An 18,458-nucleotide genomic window follows, 5' to 3' on the forward strand; every position below is an offset into this window, starting at 1 on the left:
ACCCATCACTGATCACGCATGAGCAAGGCCAGCCACAGCTTCGGTGCCTATTGGAATTTTCAAGACTATCCGTCATGAGAAAAAGCAATAAAAATCAAAATCAAAATGGCAGAAAATCTAACGAAAGGATTTCAAGTGTTTATGAGCACGGGACAAAACCTTAAATGGGAGAAGAACAAAATACGTTGATTCATATAAAAAGCAAATTCAGCCTCTGTTTGGTAATGCACATGTTATACCGCCCACAGGCGAAGAAAAGAAGTATTTGACTACATTTTATTAAACCAAATAAATAAGCCAAGTATTGCACAAATGAGCCTCACTGGGTACACCAATTACTGAAAAGAGGGTAAAAGCAACCAACAGAGAGATGTTTGTCCTTCGCTGTATTCATCAATCTGTCAACAGAATGCAAAAGGATGAGTTAAAATATACCGCATAAGGTACGGCCATATGCTACCTATCAACAGTAAACTAGAGTGCTCGAAACATAATTCTCAAATCTCAATTCATATTCATTTCACCTACGAGTGGGGCATTTTCCAAACTCAATTAGTATATCTGGACAACTAAGCTCGCCACGATAAGTAATGTTGTGAGACTGCCGTATCATACAATTGTATGCAATAGCTGGTTTCGAGTATTATATGAAGTAAGCTAGTTCTCAAGCTCAAACAATACACATGACATGCCCCAAGCGAAGATAGAGCTCAGGAACATCATCCACAATTCACAGTTTCACACTACTAACCTGACAAGATTAGTTTGATTATCCAAAATTAGTTATTCTAAGAAAACAAGCTACACAATTTTCATGGACCCACAAATATGCCCCCAAGCAAGATAAGAGGTCAGGACATCATTCACAATTCACACTAATGACCTGACAAGAGCACTTTGATTATCCAAAATATAGTTGCTCTAAGAAAACATGCCATATAATTCTCATGGATCCACAAATAGCTCCATTTCTTTATGACCCTGGTCCTTATGTATAGAAAAGCATTTTCAAGCATGAAATACTAATCAGCATTGTTAAGTTGTCTCACTGCGACCATCTTCAGTTAACTTGCACCAACAACCACAACAGATCCTGATCTTAAAAAATCAATCATGCACCTTACCAGCTACGACCATATACAGCCTAAGTTTAAGTTCCAAGATGGGTTTGGCTTAATAAATTTTCACTATCCATTATCCTCTCATTTAGAAACATCTCGTGCTAATATTCTCAAGTTTTCCAACTCCATAAGTTATCTACATCTTTATTCCCACATACAAATAGCTCATCAGGTAGTATTGGACTAATTTTATCCTACAAACAAGACTAAACATCAATCTCTAACTAGTTGGCCATTTTTTTTATTATGCTATATTTTTTGCTTAGTTTATCTGTAATTACTATTTTCTTTTTATGTTATTTAGGTCCAACTTGCCATGTCCAATGCCTTCAGCAACCATAAATTCACACCTATTTAAGGTGTCTGATAATTTAAGATAGACATGGCTTAACCACCTCAATACTCCAGAGTGAGTGTGATATTCACTTATCTTATCCTTTATGTGTCTTGTCAAAACTATTCATTTTACCTCGTGTAATCATGTATGACAACAAATCCATTTAAACATTCACCTTAGAAGCCCAACATTCCTTATATAACATTGTTTCTTTACAACCATTCCATAGGGACTCGCTTTTCACTTTTTTTTTTTTTGAACTTGGTAAGGTTGTATTATATCACAAAACCCATGTACTGAAACCTTATATACAAAAGCCCCAAATTCTTACTGCTCTATGGCTAAATTGAGTCTAAAACATCAATTATAGAGACAGTATCATTTGAGTATAACTGATTACACCAAAAACATAATAGCAAAATGCAGTTGAGCTTCACTTTCTGCACACTATTTTCTATGCTCTCAAAACACCTAGAGTTCCTCTCTTTCCATATTGCCCACCATATTGAAGCAGGGATAAGTCTCCATCTGCCTCTTTCTTTTGCCAGTACTCCTGCTTCCTCCCAGCTCTTTAAAGCCTCTGAAACTTTCCNNAGTTGAGCTTCACTTTCTGCACACTATTTTCTATGCTCTCAAAACACCTAGAGTTCCTCTCTTTCCATATTGCCCACCATATTGAAGCAGGGATAAGTCTCCATTTGCCTCTGTCTTTTGCCAGTACTCTTGCTTCCTCCCAGCTCTTTAAAGCCAAAGCCTCTGAAACTTTCCCAGGCATAGTCCAGGAGATGCCTTTGTGACTCAAAAAAATCTTCCATAATTGTTGAATGTACTTTTTTTTTTGATGACACGGGAAACCCGCAGCCGCTACCCTTTGGATGCGCACAGGGTAAAACCTCCGCTCCTATGCAATAGCTCGCAAAGCACATAGGAGAGGTAACCCGCACTAGGCAAGCCCGGTGCGACGAGCTCGACCCAGAAGGCAAACCCCTTGCTTTCGCTGGCAAGGGGTTTCGAACTTGAGACCTCCAACATGGAAGTCCCAAGCCCAAACCACTTGGCCACCCCGAAGGGTATTGTTGAGTGTACTTGCAGTGTAGAAACAAATGATTTACCTTCTCTAAAGTCTCCCCACAGAGAAAGCATCTAGAGCATAAGGTTATCCCTCTCTTCATGACATTGTCTTGAGTAAGAGCTGCTTTCTTGGCCAACTACCAGACAAAGCAAGATACTTTGTAGGGTATTCTGGTTTTCCATATTTGTTTCCATGGCCAATTTTTAATTTGTTGGTTTGTCTGATCCATTAGCTTATAAGCTCTACTAACTTTGTATACTCCTCTATTGTTTCCTATCCACCATAGAACATCCTTCCTTATTTGAAGTCCATTGAAAGGTTCCACCGTGTTAAGAAAATCAGCTACTCTCTGAACTTCCCAGTCATTTAGATGTCTTCTGAAGTTGAAATTCCACCCCTGTAGTGTCCATAAATCTGCTATAAACCCTTGCTGAAATGTAACTAAGTTGTAAAACATCATGAAATAACTCTTCCAAGTTGCCTTTCTCATGCCAATTATCCTTCCAAAACATGGTCTTTCTCCCATAAAAAACTTTCACCTTTGAGTTGTTCTTCACTTCATCCCATAGATTCCTAATGGACCTCCAAAGGCTGACTCCATAAGGAGTAGTCACCTCTTTGGTCATCCATTTGTCTTCTGGTATATATTTAGCCTCAATCACCCTTTCCCACAACAATTGGTTACCATTTACATACTTCCATAACCATTTCATTTGAAGAGCTTTACTTTGCAAGTTTAGGTTCTTAATCCCCAGACCACCATTTTTCTTCCCAGTTATCACTGATTTCCACTTTACCAAGTGAAATCCTTTCTTTTCCTTATTGCCCTGCCACAAAAATTTCATTCTAATACTGTCCAGCCTCTTGGTGACCCCTAGTGGGATAGGAAAAAGGGACATCATGTAAGTTGGAAGAGCATCAAGTACTGAATTGATTAGTGTCAATCTTCCACCCATAGACAAGTATTGTGTTTTCCACTTGGCTAGTTTTTTTTTCACACTTCTCGATCACATTGTTCCATATATCTATGGACATAGATTTGGCTCCTACAGGTAATCCCAAGCATGTAGCTGGCAGAGTGCCAACTTCACCTCCAAGGATTGTTGCTAACCAACTCACGTTGTTGACTACATTAATAGGGTACATTAAACTCTTTCTCCAGTTGATATGTAGACCAGTGACCCCTTCAAACAGAACCAAGATCAGTCTTAACTGCTTTAGTTGTCACTTGGATAAGTATCTTCTTATCGCATAAAACTTGAATTAGTACTTCTCCACAACAACAACCCAATTTTAATTCTATATGTTGCATCTTTATACCATTCTACTAGAACATGAACCTAGACATTAGTTGTCTCCATTTAAGCACCAGAATCCCATCTAACGAGCACTCTGCTCAGCAAAAGCTGCAGTGCTACTAATCAAAAAGCTTAGAATGCAAATTCTCATACAAGAGAAATACATTTACCATAAACTTATAAAATAATGATGGCAACCAAGGACTACTTTTACAATTTCTTGGCAATAATTACATATACTTTAGTTCTTTGTTGGCATGTTACGCTTTCTCTATTATTTGCTATCCTTGTTATACCTGTGTTGTCTTTTTCAAACTGTCTTGTTATGTGTTCGTACACTCTACCTCTCCCGAACTCCAATTGGGCAAATACACCGCTATGTTGTTGTAATTTTACATTGATTTTCGCAATTTCTGAATACTCTTTCCAATATTTTATCTCACAAACTCATCTTAACTTCATAATTACAGATAGAGCATTAGCAATATCCAATTATAAGATCAAATCATCCTCAACATAAGGTGATTACGTTGACCATCTAAATAAGTCCCTTTAACCTACAGATCCGTTACATAAATGGATCAGAAAAGTTGCAATTCCATTGATAGAGCTCATAATCAGTGTTAAACTATAGGTACCTTAGAAAATCGGAGCGACAATCAATGTCCGCCGCTGTGCTGTTTGTGCTCGAGGTGACGTCGCTCTTCTGGAAGGGCGACGAGGTAGGAGAATATCATGCCTCCGAAGCAGACATGGAGAAGAGGATCAACGGAGCTGGTTTCGATGTACTTAGCATGGTAGTTATCCAAACCCTTCCTGATAGCATTCTTCGCGTAACCGATTGAGAGCATCGGCTTTAGGTGCGCCGGCACCTCCTTCAGCTTCAATCCCTTCATCTCCTTGTACAAGTTTCTCAAAGCCATTTTTCCGGCAAGTTTTTTGCTGAGATCTGAAACCCTAATCCCCTTGTAGTTGTGGTTGCTCTGTCAGTCTTCCCGGAGTATTTGACTTTCTCTTTCTGTAGATGCGTATAGTGAAAAAAATAAAATTACTTCTCAATGCTTATATGTGAAGCGACTAATGGGTTGGGCCCAATATAAACATTTCTTCTCATTTTTACATTTTAACCTTGTATATATTGTATCATTTGATCTACGACAATGGAAAGAAGGCATTATGTATATAATATAATTTTGTTATAATTGATTTCGTGAATCTCACACATTTTATATCAATAAAAGGCATATGTATAAAATAATCTTGTTATAATTGATTTTGCTAATCTCACACATTATAAGAATAAAATCATAATGACAAATTGTGATTAGATGAAAAGTTGAATATTAAGTTTGATAGTGATTGAAACGTTAATTATTATCAAATAACTTTGAACTTTTTGAATATATCCTTCGGATATACGATTATCCAATATGGAAAAATCAGACACAAGACCAAGTTTTCTAGAGGTTATGGTTTGTCAAGGTTGTCACCAATTGATTTGGAGTTAGGTATGAGTTTTTTCTGTATAGTTAAATAGTCTTTGCCCCAATGACTTTATTTAACACCAATATAATATTATCTTATTTTAGTTCAACATATATCAAACACACCACAACAATAACAACACACCCATATAATTTCACATATATTAATAAAATTATATTTTTCTATTATTTAATTTTCTCTAATAAAATGTCCCTTAATGATATCAAAGTCTTCGACAAAGATATCGGCCCAAGAAATGTAGTTAAGCCCAGCCCAATTTATACACCGCCAAAATTTTGCTCTAATAAATTGACCGGAAGCCCTTTTCTTGCGTCGAATTACCGGCAATCCCCAAAAAGCGAAAGCTCCTCGTTCCTTCCTTATCGGTATTTGTTTATCTATTTATACAAGTGCCTAATTCCTCTCATTTCTAATGGCCCGCTCCATCGCTCAAGCCCTAAATCTGATCCGAACCACCACCGTCACCGCCTCATACACCACCCGAAATGCTCTGCTACGGGTAGCTTCTAGGAGCGAGTCCACTCAGGCCGACAGGAGCACCGGATCTGACACCCCGGAGACAGAGGCGGAGGCGCTGGCGGTGCAGAGGATTGAGGAAGCGATTCACCGGATCATAGTACGGCGATCGGCTCCCGATTGGCTTCCGTTCCGTCCTGGTGCATCTTACTGGGTTCCACCTCGACGTAGTTCATACGGTGTTGCCGATCTCGTTCACAAGCTCGCTAATACGCTCACGGAAGAGGAAATTATGTCTCTCGCTACGTTCCGTGGCTGGCCTTCATCTAATTTCTATCTTGATGATGGTACTTAACACTCTACCTTTCCTTCGAATTTCATGATGAATTTTCTTGCGAAGTTGTACATTAATCGCAACAATTGGATATAGTCGACCTTGATTTTCATTTTAATGGATCCTGAATTTGACTCATAGGAGATCTATATGTCTGGACCTTTCCTTCGTGTTTCATGATGAGTTTTATTGCTTTACATTAATCGCAACAATTGCATATAGTCGACCTTGATTTTCATTTTAATGGATCCTGAATTCGACTCATAGGAGATCTATATGTCTGGAAAGATCGTGCGTTCGATTTTCTTACTGCAGGGGAGGGTGATTAAATTACTGCTGCGTTTGCTGGATGGGATTAGGATGTTTTACCGGAACTGAGATATAATTTTGAGCGTCGTATGTGCATTACTTAATCATTTGTGGATAGGGGCTTCGTATAGCTGTGGTCCTTGTCCAACCCTTTTTTGGTTCCGTTGAGGAGAAGTTGCTTCCCTCTGTTGTTCCAGTATGCTATTCTGCTTGCTATCTGCAATTTGGTTTCATTGTGGCATGTTTGTTGAGCTAGGCAGATGTTCTATTGTGTGATGATAAAAATGTACTGCACTGTTACCCTGTCTGATTGGTGCAGTGTGGTATGTGTAGAAAGTCTGACCCTGGCCATAGAGCTTTCCTTTATTCAACAAAAGAGAGAACTATCCCTCAAAGAAGTTTCGTTGATAATCTCACATAGGATACATTTGTGTTGTTTTGGAGCACTTGTAGTTTGAAGAGATCTCCATGAGTTAGAGTTATCCCAATGCTGTTTATGTATAATGATTGCCTTATGTGCCGTTTGAATCATCATTGGGCTGCGTTCTTTAGTTTTTCTCTCCACTTAATACCAAGCTTTTATGGTTTACACAAATGTTACAGTAGGTTTAAGACCACATGTTTCAAAAGTGTTACCTTTCTTTTGCTAAATCCTTTTTCAGTCAATAGGGTCACATAAAATGGAATATAGAGTATTATTTTGTTTCTCTTGTGCTTTTGTGAAAAAATGGTTTAACCATCTGGCATTTTCAAGAGTCTGGTTGATTTGTTCATGATAATATATGCGCTAGAACATTGTTGTTTCTCTTGAAGGTCCAAAATTTGTGCAAGTGTTTTATCATGAACCTAAGGCTGTTCTATACAATTAACTATTATTTTTGTTACAGTCAGGGGACAAGTTTGCTCATGTACTCTCTCTCACTGTCTCATTTTTTATTTTTTATTTTTGCTGTTTCAGACAAGTGTAATGTGGCCAAAAAAGAAATCCAGTCTGAGGACGAGGAAGTTTAAATGCAAGCATGGGCATGAATGGGGAAAGCAACTGGTTCTCCATTGCCATTGTTAAGGTGGGTTAGAGCTTAAGAATTACTGTCAAAATGGCCACATGCAAATTTTAGTCCTCATTAGCTTGGAGGGTTAGGTTGCACATCGTAAAACATCTTGTTATCTTTTGCTGAACTCATTCTTGATTCAGTTAGTGTTTGGTAGACCTATGCACACTTGTATTCTACGAATGCCTTGAGATCTGTCTTATGCCTTTGTATAGAATTCCACAGTGGCCACTGGGGTGGCTGTTGCAAGTTACTCAAATGTCTCTTCTTGTATTTGCAGGTTTACAAATTTCTGTACATAATGTAGCTGAACAGAGAGTATTGAGGAAGCATTTCCAAGCTGGAATATGTACATATAAGCTTCCTGTCATATTTCTTTTCTACTAAAAGAGTAGTATCTTGTCGACTGTACAGTGTAGGTTTATTTTGTTTTGCACTAATCCAAATTTCCTGGTTTAAGGTAATGGGTATTTCTGTATACAAGCTAGCTCTTTGCTATGTTTCCGTTTTTTAGGTCACACCTTAACCTCATTAGGAAGCGTAGTTGGATATGCCCTAGTTATTGTAATGTTGTCATATAATATCAGCTTTTGTAAATACTTGAAATAAATTTTGGTTGTCCGTTATTTGCTTCTTGTTCTTACCTTTTCTATACATGGGCGATAGCCAAGAGCTCAGATTGGCTTTTTCTTTGTTGCAAGAGAAACAGAACCTGTATTTCATTGTGAGAGTGGGAAAGGAAGCAAGTGCATTTCTTTAGTCTCTTCCTGTGTTGCCAATTTACTGATTGTTCGATTGAATGGGAGCTCCTAGTAATTGCCTATTTGTCTATTATTGGATCGGATTGGAGCTCCTAGCAAATTTCTCTTCTACTTCCCTAGTTATCAATTTGCTTATTGTTTAACCAGAGAAGTTAACTAAACGTTCTAATTGGATGGAAGTAGCCATCTATTTATGTAGGTTGCACAAATTTAATAGCAAATCTGGTCGTTTGCATTTGATAACAAAGTAAGAAATGCTTCTTGATGGGATGTTCCAATTATACATGTGTAAGTTTGAGAGAAGTGAATAAATGTAAAATGTAGCTCCCCATCGCGTATGGCAGAGCCTTGATAAGCTCTCAGCACAGCATGGGACAAAGAATAAGATGGAAGTTCAATTGACAAGAAAAATTGCTTGTGCCTTCTTCATTGTCAAAGTTCAGTTTGATCTCTGTCAAGATGACTGCCTTTTTGCACTGACTTGTATGTTATAGCAGCTCGAAGAATTTCTAACTGTGGCAGCATTACGAATATGTTTACTAGTATCTGTCAGGGCAGAGCATAGCTTTAACTTGGTTTGATAGGAAAGCACTGCAACTCGAATGCAGAGATAAGTTCTTTAGAAGGGGACTTGTATTGCATTTATTAGCTTGGTATAAACACCCAGTACTTACACAAGCTCTGGGTCTTATGATCTTGTTATTTGCTGTGTGTCTGAAATTAGTTGAGATCAAGTCCACTTTGGTCTCCCAATATTCCATTATGATTGACATTGTAATTCCCATATCAAACCTTCCAAATTCATGCAATCTCATCGTGATTGAACAGTGACTTATTTCAAAGGACATGAATAGCAATTTCTAATCATGGCTTTCAATCAACCCTATGCTTAAATTTGCAAAGTCTAATCGAGGACAACAAATTCCAGAAACATGCATTATAGACCTTTATTACAAGTTATTGCACATCTGATAACAACAAAACGAAGACCAGTGCGCTACATACCCAAGTGATAATAATGCTTAGGAACACTTTGCTGTCACCTTTAATTTTCAAGTCTGATGATAAAGAGAGGACTGAAACTGTATAAATTCACCTAAACGACCCCTTAACTTACAGTGTTACTAAAATAAATTGAGTTACACCAACTAAACAACAAATTTAAGGCGCCAAGCCAAGCACCTTCCCATTTTTACTTATCCAACTCTAGGATCCAAACGACCATTTCAGTGTGGACAACAGCACACAACTGATTCAACGAAAACGCTACTTTGGAGTTGGTTGGACCCGTCCAAGAACTGGAATACATTTACTGAAATGAGGACTTATCGAGTTTCATCCTCAAGGTTGCGGAAACCAGCAGTCAAATCATCATGAAGCTTCTTAAACTTGGCTACCAAAGCATCCTCTCCTTCGGCTGGATCCTCAAATTTTTGGGACCTGCAAAAGAATGGAGGCTTAAAAGGCAAAGAAAAAGAAGAGTAGGGGATGGGGGAGGCAAAGGACCAGACTGGAAGCACGATAAAATCTGTATCTTTATTATGATACCACATAACAAAGTCCATATTCTTGGGAGTTACTTACACCAAACGGTAGAACAAATCCCCTAGTCGATGCTTAATGAGAGTGTAGGTAATCTTCTGGCCATCCATACCAGCTCCTCGTTCAACGGCCTGTGCAGAAGATGATACACCCAAATGTCACAAGCAAATACCATGGTATAAGTTTCTCTTAGTTATTGTAATCAATAACCACTCTCAGAAGTTTGAATCTTATTCATCCCTAGACCATCTTAACTGAAGAGCGGTAAAAGGAAATGTGAACATGAAAATAACACAGGTATATCTTAACTAAAGAGTGACAAAAGAAAATATGAGCATGAGTGAATAAAACAGGTGAGTAAAAATGGGTAATAGAAGTGCTTATCTTTATAAACGATAGAAGGGCACCCCAACACTAAAAAGACATGTATGATGTATCAATAGCCAGATTACTATACCTGGTTGGCTAAGTTATAGAAATGGATAATATTCCGTAACATCCAAACAGACTTGTAGAAAGGACAGAATTTGTCGTATCTGTTACCAAAGAAAATGAATGTGAGATCATAACAATCGCAATTAACAAGCATACTATGGTAGACTATTTTCACACTTACGGAGTAAATGCATTTTGTGCAAGGTAGTCCTCCCTCAAAAGCTTTGCAGTTTCCAAAGTGATTTTATCTGTTTCAGCTAGAGCATCTTTACCAACAAGCTGCAGAAAACAAACAGCAATATATCAATTACAGCTGTGTCTACTTCCTGTAGACCACTGAGGTCTGAGGGGAAAAAGAAAATGGTTGGACAGGAGCAGGGTAATTGAGAAGAAATGTTTTGTCTGCTCTGAGAGGCTAAAAGCTGTTTTAGCACACAGCAGCACTGAGTGTTAACTTTGCTATGCAATCCAACTGAAAGCCTAGATCTAAAGAACCAACAACTCCCTAAAGTGACAGCTGATACCATGACACAATTGAAGTGATATACCAACTACTGAGCCATCACGTATCTAAGAGACTGGAGACAGTCCTGGTCTCCAGGCAGAGTACAAAAATAGTTTCCCTCCTTATCTTAGTGCAGCCAGTTTACCTCAAAAGAGAGTAACAAACATAGATCTCTTAATCAAATGAGATCATGATTGTCCAAAAAGTTGCTGAGGTCATGAACCAGGAAGACTCGAAAAGACGTTAGAAATAGATTCAGGGATCAATATGCACTCGCTGCTTTTCCACGAAGGCTATTTAAGTGGAGCGTATGTTGATGACCTGAGTTGACATCTGGAAAAAGATGGAAGAAATGGGAGAAAAGGTCGCCTACTAGTAATAATGGTGGTAAGAAAGAGACGTGATATGACTAGCTCAGTAACTTTATCCAATTTAAAAGGTTGGCTCCCTGTCCTATCTGCCTCCAAGTGAAAAGGCAAGAATGAAGATGGCATCAGGAATATGAACAAGGAAGACGGATAGCACTAGGAAATAGTCAAGTCATGAACAATTTGTCCTTATCAACAATCATGAGTTTGAAGACAGGAAAAACTTCTCCTCATAGTCAAGACTGTGCTGATGAGCTGCTCTTTACAACATACAACTCGAGAAGAAATGTTAAAAGGTTAAAAAAGAGGCATCATAAGCACATACTTGCACAATTTCATTTAGGTCATCCTCCCTTTGCAGAACCTCACGGGCTTTTGTCCTTATGGTGATAAAATCAGGATCAAACTTCTCATAAAAGGACTCCAAGGCCTGGAAATAGAAAACTCGTGTCAGTGAGTGGCAGTATCTGATCAATGAATAGAAGCCGCAAAAGGTGGCTGATGAGCACGTTTGGCTATATAAAGAAAATCAAAACGAACATCTAAACAACATACCCCTGAGTATTTTGAATAGGAAATAAGCCAATTTACAGAAGGAAAGTGTTTCCTCTGAGCCAATTTCTTGTCCAGTCCCCAGAAGACCTGGAAAAGGAAAATATTAGAGAAACCTGAAGAAAAGAAACTTCCAATAGGGTTGATCTGTGGCTTGACCAACCTGAACAATACCCAGGGTTGCAGATGTAACAGGATCTGAGAAATCTCCTCCAGGAGGAGAAACAGCACCAACAATTGTCACACTCCCATTTCTCTCAGGTCCACCAAGACATTTAACTTTACCAGCACGTTCATAAAAAGATGCCAAACGTGCAGCAAGATAAGCAGGATATCCACTGTCTGCAGGCATCTCTGCCTGAAAAGTGCATAGTGTATGTTAAAATAAGACAATACAAAGCACTTTGCTCCAGATTGGGAAGACAATCATTTTCACAATACTGTATGATAGGTTTTATATAATCCAAGAAAGCATGCTTTTAGGCATTGCCCCTGTTGTGAAAACTCGATTACACAGCAAGCAAGCCATATGCAGAAAGGAATGTCTGTTAAGAAATGAAATAAGAGAATAGAGCACCCAAGAAAGAAAATAACATAAAAAGTTTCCTTTTCATCATCAGTATGACTAACTGACTAAATAGGCTGCCCAAAAGTTCAAAATATGATTACTGAGAAACACTAGAAATTATACAAAAATAAAGGAACTCCATGAAAAGGGGAAATGGCAAGGAAATTAATCTTCATTGATTCCTGAAAAGAAAAACAGTGTAACCAAAGAATAGAGAACTGCAATGAGTACAAAAAGTCCAGCCACAGTCGAACACAAAGAAATTGGGAAGGAGAAAAGCTAAAAGGAGATACCAAAAGTTCCTTCTGACAAAATTGCAAAGAGGATACATAATTTCAACGTAGTCTCTCTTAAACAACCAGTTCAAATGGGCTAACAAGAAGGAAAAAGATTCCCTTTGTCATATTCGAGAAGCTAACTTATCTGAATCTGAAACTCATGCAAAATGCAAAATGCTTTATAGAAACTCAAGAGTTAGTTAGAAGTTAGAACCCTATAATATTTCCAATATTTCCATTCACACATGATTCTGTTGAGATCGCACATAATTGCAAATTAGTTGGTAACATAATGAATAAGTTACAGAAGTAGCACTGATGTTTTGTAAATTGGTTGGGTACTATAATGAATAAGTTTATGACAATGCCAAACATAATACGAGCAACCAAACAGTAACAGAAAGCTTTGCCGAAAAGAGAAAGAGGATATTTGACCTGCTGCAATAGACAGGCTAATGGACTTTGTGGCAATAGAAAGAGTAAATACTCACCAGCCGACCTGAAATTTCACGTAAAGCTTCGGCCCAACGAGATGTAGAATCTGCCATCATGCTCACATTGTAGCCCATGTCTCTGAAATATTCCGCTATAGTAATGCCTGAAAATGATATTGATAAAAAGTCAAGAGCTACTATGTTGTATTACTTATCAAGAGATTAAAGATAAGAACTAACATGTTGTAAGGCACATTTGCTTTATTTTAAACGAGTTGACACTTAAACCAGAAATGCAAAGCAAGCAGAAACTGTTGTGCATATCAAACATGAAGGTAATAAGAGCAGAGAGTGGAACATTTAATGTACTTATCTTTCATATTGTTTCAATGGGGGGGTACAGTGAGGAATAAAATCATATCAGCATTTAAAATCCTGAAGCTAAGTAAAATGTACTTATTGTACTTGGCTTCTTTCAGTTAATTAAGGCGCTTCTCTAATGAATTGTCAAGTACCACGAAAGTTAGAAAATTAAAAAAAGTAGCAACCTGTATAGATTGAGGCCTCACGAGCAGCCACAGGCATGTTTGAAGTATTAGCAACAAGTGTGGTACGTTTCATGACAGACTCTTCACGTCCATCAGGCAATGTCATTGTCAATTGAGGAAAATCCATTAGCACCTGAAATTAACTACTATGTGTTATTCATCTCGTGATAATAATAAAGAGCTCACAAAACAGATTCAAAAGATCATACCTCGGCCATTTCATTCCCTCTTTCCCCACAACCAACATAGACCACAGTGTCTGAGTTAGAGTACTGCATTCATTAATCAACATGAATCAGATGAACTGGAGAAGTGTTACAAGTCTAAACATCTAACTGTAGATCTGAGATTAAAGTAAAAAGTAAAAATAAAGCAAAAAGAAACTCACCTTGGAAAGAGCTTGACTAATCACTGTTTTACCGCAGCCAAATGCACCTGGTATAGCACAAGTACCCCCAAGCACTGAAGGGAACAGAGCATCAAGAACACGCTGACATGAAATAGAGAAATTATAGAGAAGATGTCCAAGATTCTATACAAGAATTACGAAATCCAACAACATTCTATGCACTAATTACCTGTCCAGTAAGAAGAGGAGTATCAGCAGCTAACTTTGCAGCAACCGGCCTAGGTGTACGCACAGGCCAACTCTATATATATATATGCAAATTAATGTCAGAATCCAGTGCTGAAACTGCTAGAATAACAAAGTAAAAGGCAATTGAAGAATCCTATGTGACTAGCGTGTCAATGACCTGAAGCATAGTGAACTGCTTTTTGACACCTTGAAACTCGAGCTCAAGAACAGTATCCTGCATGATCCACGAGAAGAGGAATCCATCACATCCCCCGATTACTAAAGTTGATGCATTGCTTGCAATATCTTGTTTTATGCTTCAATTCGATGCAAATGATGCAGCAAGTCGACAACTTATAGTCTACACCTATCTACCACTTCTCAAATTTAAAAGAAGTATAAATACATTACCAAATTAAGAACACAAATACAACAAAATATATTGAGCGAATAAATATCCTCATAACCAAACTTAAGTAATGTGCGTATGTGTATAACATAAAAATAAGAAGACATAGCTAGCAGAAACAATAACATGCATTAAGGACCTAAGTTCAGGAAAAGGGATTGATATCTATCTTCCCTTCTTTTACAAGTTTAAAGAAAAGCAAGAAAAATAGATAACTGGACCTTTTCCTGAACCCTTGGTACAGGAACCAGTTCTAACATACGCCACAATTGGTGGCAAAGTTCTCCATTCTCTAGACATGATTCATTGACATGCAACAATTTTTTGCATTAAAACATGAATACTGTACTAAGTGTATATATGCTTGCAGTTTGATGAGTATTCACGAACCTTCAAAGAGTAATGACCAGCAGGAGCAATGTAAGTAATTTTTCCCATGGCATCTGGAGGAAGTGCAACATGATGTTCCATTAAGCTGTTTTCAAAGACGTTCTGCGAAAAGAAAGAATCAAGAAGAGATTCAAATACAAAGGAAGATACTTGAATACAGTTTTGGAGAAGGACTCAACAAATTTCTTTAGAAGAAATTCAGTTCTATCAAACTTACAGCATACAGATCTCCACCTGTTAAGATATCTCCCTCGCCTGGCACCAGATATATTTTTGTGAGCAGAGTCATCAATGATGAAAGTACAGTTCCTGACGAAGATAACTCAAACTCCAACATGACACGGAGTCAAAGGCAAGAAAATACCTATTTTCTTAGGCTCAAATTCCCAGAGTATATCCTTGTCAAGGGCTGGAACAGATACACCTCGAGGGATGTAGACATCCCCAGATCTTTTTGCGATTGTCTTCAGTGGCCTCTGCATTATTGACAAAACAAACATACAAAAACAAATTAAGCATTCAAATGGAGCTGCAATAATCTATATCAGACAAGCTTCAGTACAGAATTTCAGAGAAAAATTGCAGGACATCATCAGATAATAACCTGAATACCATCGAAGATGTTTCCCAAGATTCCAGGACCAAGCTCTACTGACAGGGGCTGCAATTTGAATACACATCAATTTACCTATTTCAAATTCAATATTCCAACAGTTAAAACAAAACAATAAAACTGATAAGAAGTATTTTTATTTTTTTACCTTGCGTGTACGTAAGACAGGATCATTCACCGTCAGCCCAGCTGTTTCTTCATAGACTGCAAGAAAGTAGATCTTAACAAATAAACCTTTTTTGTAACTTCAATTCAAGTCTGATTATGGAAATCAAAGCTAGTACATAACTCCCTTTACAAACAATCAAGAAGGAATAAATAGAAATGGAGAAGATACAACAATCCAGGGATGCTGGTAGGGAGAGAGTTGTCATTAGCAGGAATAAAAAAATTAAATAATATACCCTGAATTGTAGCGGAATCTCCTTCCAGCCTAATAATTTCACCAATAAGATTGTCATGTCCGACACGAACAAGTTCGTACATGGCAGCCCCAGCCATTCCATCTGCAACAACCACTGGTCCAGACACCTGTAGAAACAGGCACAATTTGCAGGCAATAACATAAGTTGTTAGAGCTAGCAATGGCAACTTTTACTTTGGAGTTGGAGAACCGATAACGTAGGGCACAAAACTTCATTCAATGAGCACAAAACCAGACAGAAACTTGGTAACCGATAATCCCACATCAGCATGATCATCTACATCGTATGCAAAATAGAAAAGCTAAATAAAAAAATCTAACAATGAAAGGCTCTACTTTTCTCATAGGAAACTAACAATCACCAAATCAAGTAAACAGTGAACAGATGCAAGTGCACAGGCAAAAAAAAAATTAAGATGTACTATTACCTAATGATTAACAGCAACTACAGTAATCATAGTAGAAAGAGAGAGAAATTCAATTGATTTAACGCTTATTAACTCGTGAGTCATGAACAATAAAGCGACAAACTGTTTAACCAATGATCGACTCTAAAACCTTCTTAATTTAAAAAAAAAGGTTCGTTAAAGCAAAGTCCAAACAGTTGCATTACCAAGTTCAGCATTTAGAGAAAATATATTCGCAAATAAAAATTAAAAATACTGTAAAAGCATTTCCTTCCAAATAATTTCCATGGTTAGAAAAGTGAAACTGATCCAACTAATATACAACACTATTAGTGCTATGATTTCCATGGTTAGCAAAATGAAACAGTGTCACTTTTACTTCTCGTGGTTCAAACTACGTGAAATTTTAATTCTAATATATACGAGTTGATCTAATCCAAATTAGCTTAAAAAATAGTCATTACTGACTTTCAAAGTGTCACATAAATTGGAATGACGGTTGTAAAAGCTGATACTCCAATCAAATTGAATCTCAAATGAAAATAGTACCTTTCTGACGTAACCATACTCGCTCTCCTTTTCAGAATCTTCAAATGTAGTGAGAGGACCTCCAAAGAGCGACGGCATTGTAGAAGAGTGAAGTAAGTAAATATGGTGAACTCACGATCGGATCGATGGAAGATAAACCCTCCAATCGAAATCTATAGAATTGCGGTAGATAAACGAGAAACGTTACAGACAAAATAAGGAAGCAACGAGCGAGAGAGAAGAGAATGGGGGAGGGGGTATTAATCCGTTGTCGTACTCGTCTACTTGTCTGGTTCTCTCATGTGTAACGTGATTCATCCATCAACTTTTTCTTCTACTTTTCCAGATCTTTTAATTCATTTTTGGCATATTTGTTATTATTAATATTAAAATATCTAGTAAAACTATATCTGTTGCACAAAACTCGGACTCTAAACATTTTGGAAAGTATTTTAGTTTTTGTTGCAAGTGTAACTTTTAGAGAGTAGCTTATTTTGAAAAAAAGTTTTTTTTCCGATATTAAAATAACTATTTATTCTTGATTAAGGTTATATTTTTGGATAATATGTTTTCAATATTTGAAAAGCAACTTATATTGACACTGAAAAGCACTTAATAATTTTTTATTATTATTATTATTATTTTTTGATAAAAGCTTGATCAAATATCTCAATTTTCTAACTTTTTCTAAGGAAATATTTTTAGCTTTCAGAAGTTTTGTCGAATAGGTTATAAAATATCTGAATATTAATACATATATTATAGAAAGATATGGAAAAATATGACTAGGAATAAATATAATTTTTTTTTAGAGTATGACATGTTTGGAGTTATATAATGTCACTTGTGATGAATTCATAATTTGATGACAAATCTACAAAAAAAAAAAAAACGAACAACGAGTCTTTTCGTTGTTACCTAACGATATTTAAATGATACTATATAATACAATTTAAGTAACAATCAATACAAATTTTATATTTTAACTAGCAATACAATTACATTACAACGAGTAACAACCATCCGAACTAGGTGTAATTACAAGTAGGGGTATTCACAGGTCGGTTTGGATCAATTGTTGATCAAAACCAAAGTTAAACTGATTTAATCAATTTTAAAATTATTAAAATCATATCAAACCAAATATAATACACATTTGTCGGTTTGATTGTTTACGGTTTCGATTTGATTATTCTGTATTAATCATACACAAAAAGAAAAGAAACGATTCATTAAAAAGGAGCATAAGGACAACAATTCATTCAAAACAAAAGATGGTTAGAAGAACTCACATCACACAACTTTTGATCATGGAATTTTCAATGAATAAAAGTTTAAAATTCACTATTTTGGCATAAAAGAAAGAGACGTTAACATTCTAGCTCCCCACTTCCAAGAATCATAGACACTCATATACTTGAAATCAATAAGATAAATGCTCTCATCTTGAACATTTTTACTTTAATAAATTATAAATAGATTTTGATCAAAATATATATAGTAGATATTTTTTTTAATAAAAATAATATATTATGTATATATTACAATAAAATAAATGTATATAAAATTTATCACTTCAGCTCCGTTATTTCTTTGAAAAAAATCAAATCAAATACTATTAGTTTTTAAGAAAT

At 36.7% G+C, this 18,458-nt stretch overlaps 4 protein-coding genes across 4 annotated transcripts; 1 reads left to right on the plus strand and 3 right to left on the minus strand.

Moving 5' to 3' along the window:
• Positions 1-165: 165 nt before the first annotated feature.
• Positions 166-4,872, minus strand: LOC125874951 (uncharacterized). Its single transcript, XM_049556003.1, has 2 exons — positions 4,467-4,872; positions 166-398 (listed from the first exon to the last, which is right to left on the minus strand). The coding sequence occupies exon 1, from the start codon at positions 4,749-4,751 to the stop codon at positions 4,488-4,490; it is 264 nt and encodes an 87-aa protein (XP_049411960.1). The 5' UTR covers positions 4,752-4,872; the 3' UTR covers positions 166-398; positions 4,467-4,487.
• On the minus strand, positions 2,030-3,486 carry LOC125873461 (uncharacterized). The gene is made up of 4 exons (XM_049554398.1): positions 3,070-3,486; positions 2,781-2,960; positions 2,571-2,666; positions 2,030-2,266 (listed from the first exon to the last, which is right to left on the minus strand). The coding sequence occupies exons 1-4, from the start codon at positions 3,484-3,486 to the stop codon at positions 2,030-2,032; spliced, it is 930 nt and encodes a 309-aa protein (XP_049410355.1).
• A 781-nt stretch (positions 4,873-5,653) lies between the features above and the next one.
• LOC125874950 (uncharacterized) lies at positions 5,654-8,111 on the plus strand. The gene is made up of 3 exons (XM_049556002.1): positions 5,654-6,137; positions 7,392-7,500; positions 7,766-8,111. Exons 1-2 carry the CDS (start codon positions 5,747-5,749, stop codon positions 7,442-7,444), a joined length of 444 nt encoding a protein of 147 aa, XP_049411959.1. The 5' UTR covers positions 5,654-5,746; the 3' UTR covers positions 7,445-7,500; positions 7,766-8,111.
• Positions 8,112-9,168: 1,057 nt separating this feature from the next.
• LOC125874924 (V-type proton ATPase catalytic subunit A-like) lies at positions 9,169-17,095 on the minus strand. The gene is made up of 20 exons (XM_049555976.1): positions 16,846-17,095; positions 15,870-15,996; positions 15,614-15,669; positions 15,457-15,513; positions 15,217-15,328; positions 15,070-15,107; positions 14,853-14,954; positions 14,232-14,288; positions 14,055-14,126; positions 13,865-13,966; positions 13,686-13,748; positions 13,477-13,609; positions 12,986-13,092; positions 11,812-12,006; positions 11,652-11,738; positions 11,422-11,526; positions 10,405-10,502; positions 10,246-10,324; positions 9,831-9,919; positions 9,169-9,686 (listed from the first exon to the last, which is right to left on the minus strand). Exons 1-20 carry the CDS (start codon positions 16,921-16,923, stop codon positions 9,572-9,574), a joined length of 1,872 nt encoding a protein of 623 aa, XP_049411933.1. The 5' UTR covers positions 16,924-17,095; the 3' UTR covers positions 9,169-9,571.
• Positions 17,096-18,458: the final 1,363 nt, after the last annotated feature.

The sequence above is a fragment of the Solanum stenotomum genome, chromosome 8 (assembly GCF_019186545.1).
Source record: "Solanum stenotomum isolate F172 chromosome 8, ASM1918654v1, whole genome shotgun sequence".
Taxonomy (NCBI): Eukaryota; Viridiplantae; Streptophyta; class Magnoliopsida; order Solanales; family Solanaceae; genus Solanum; species Solanum stenotomum.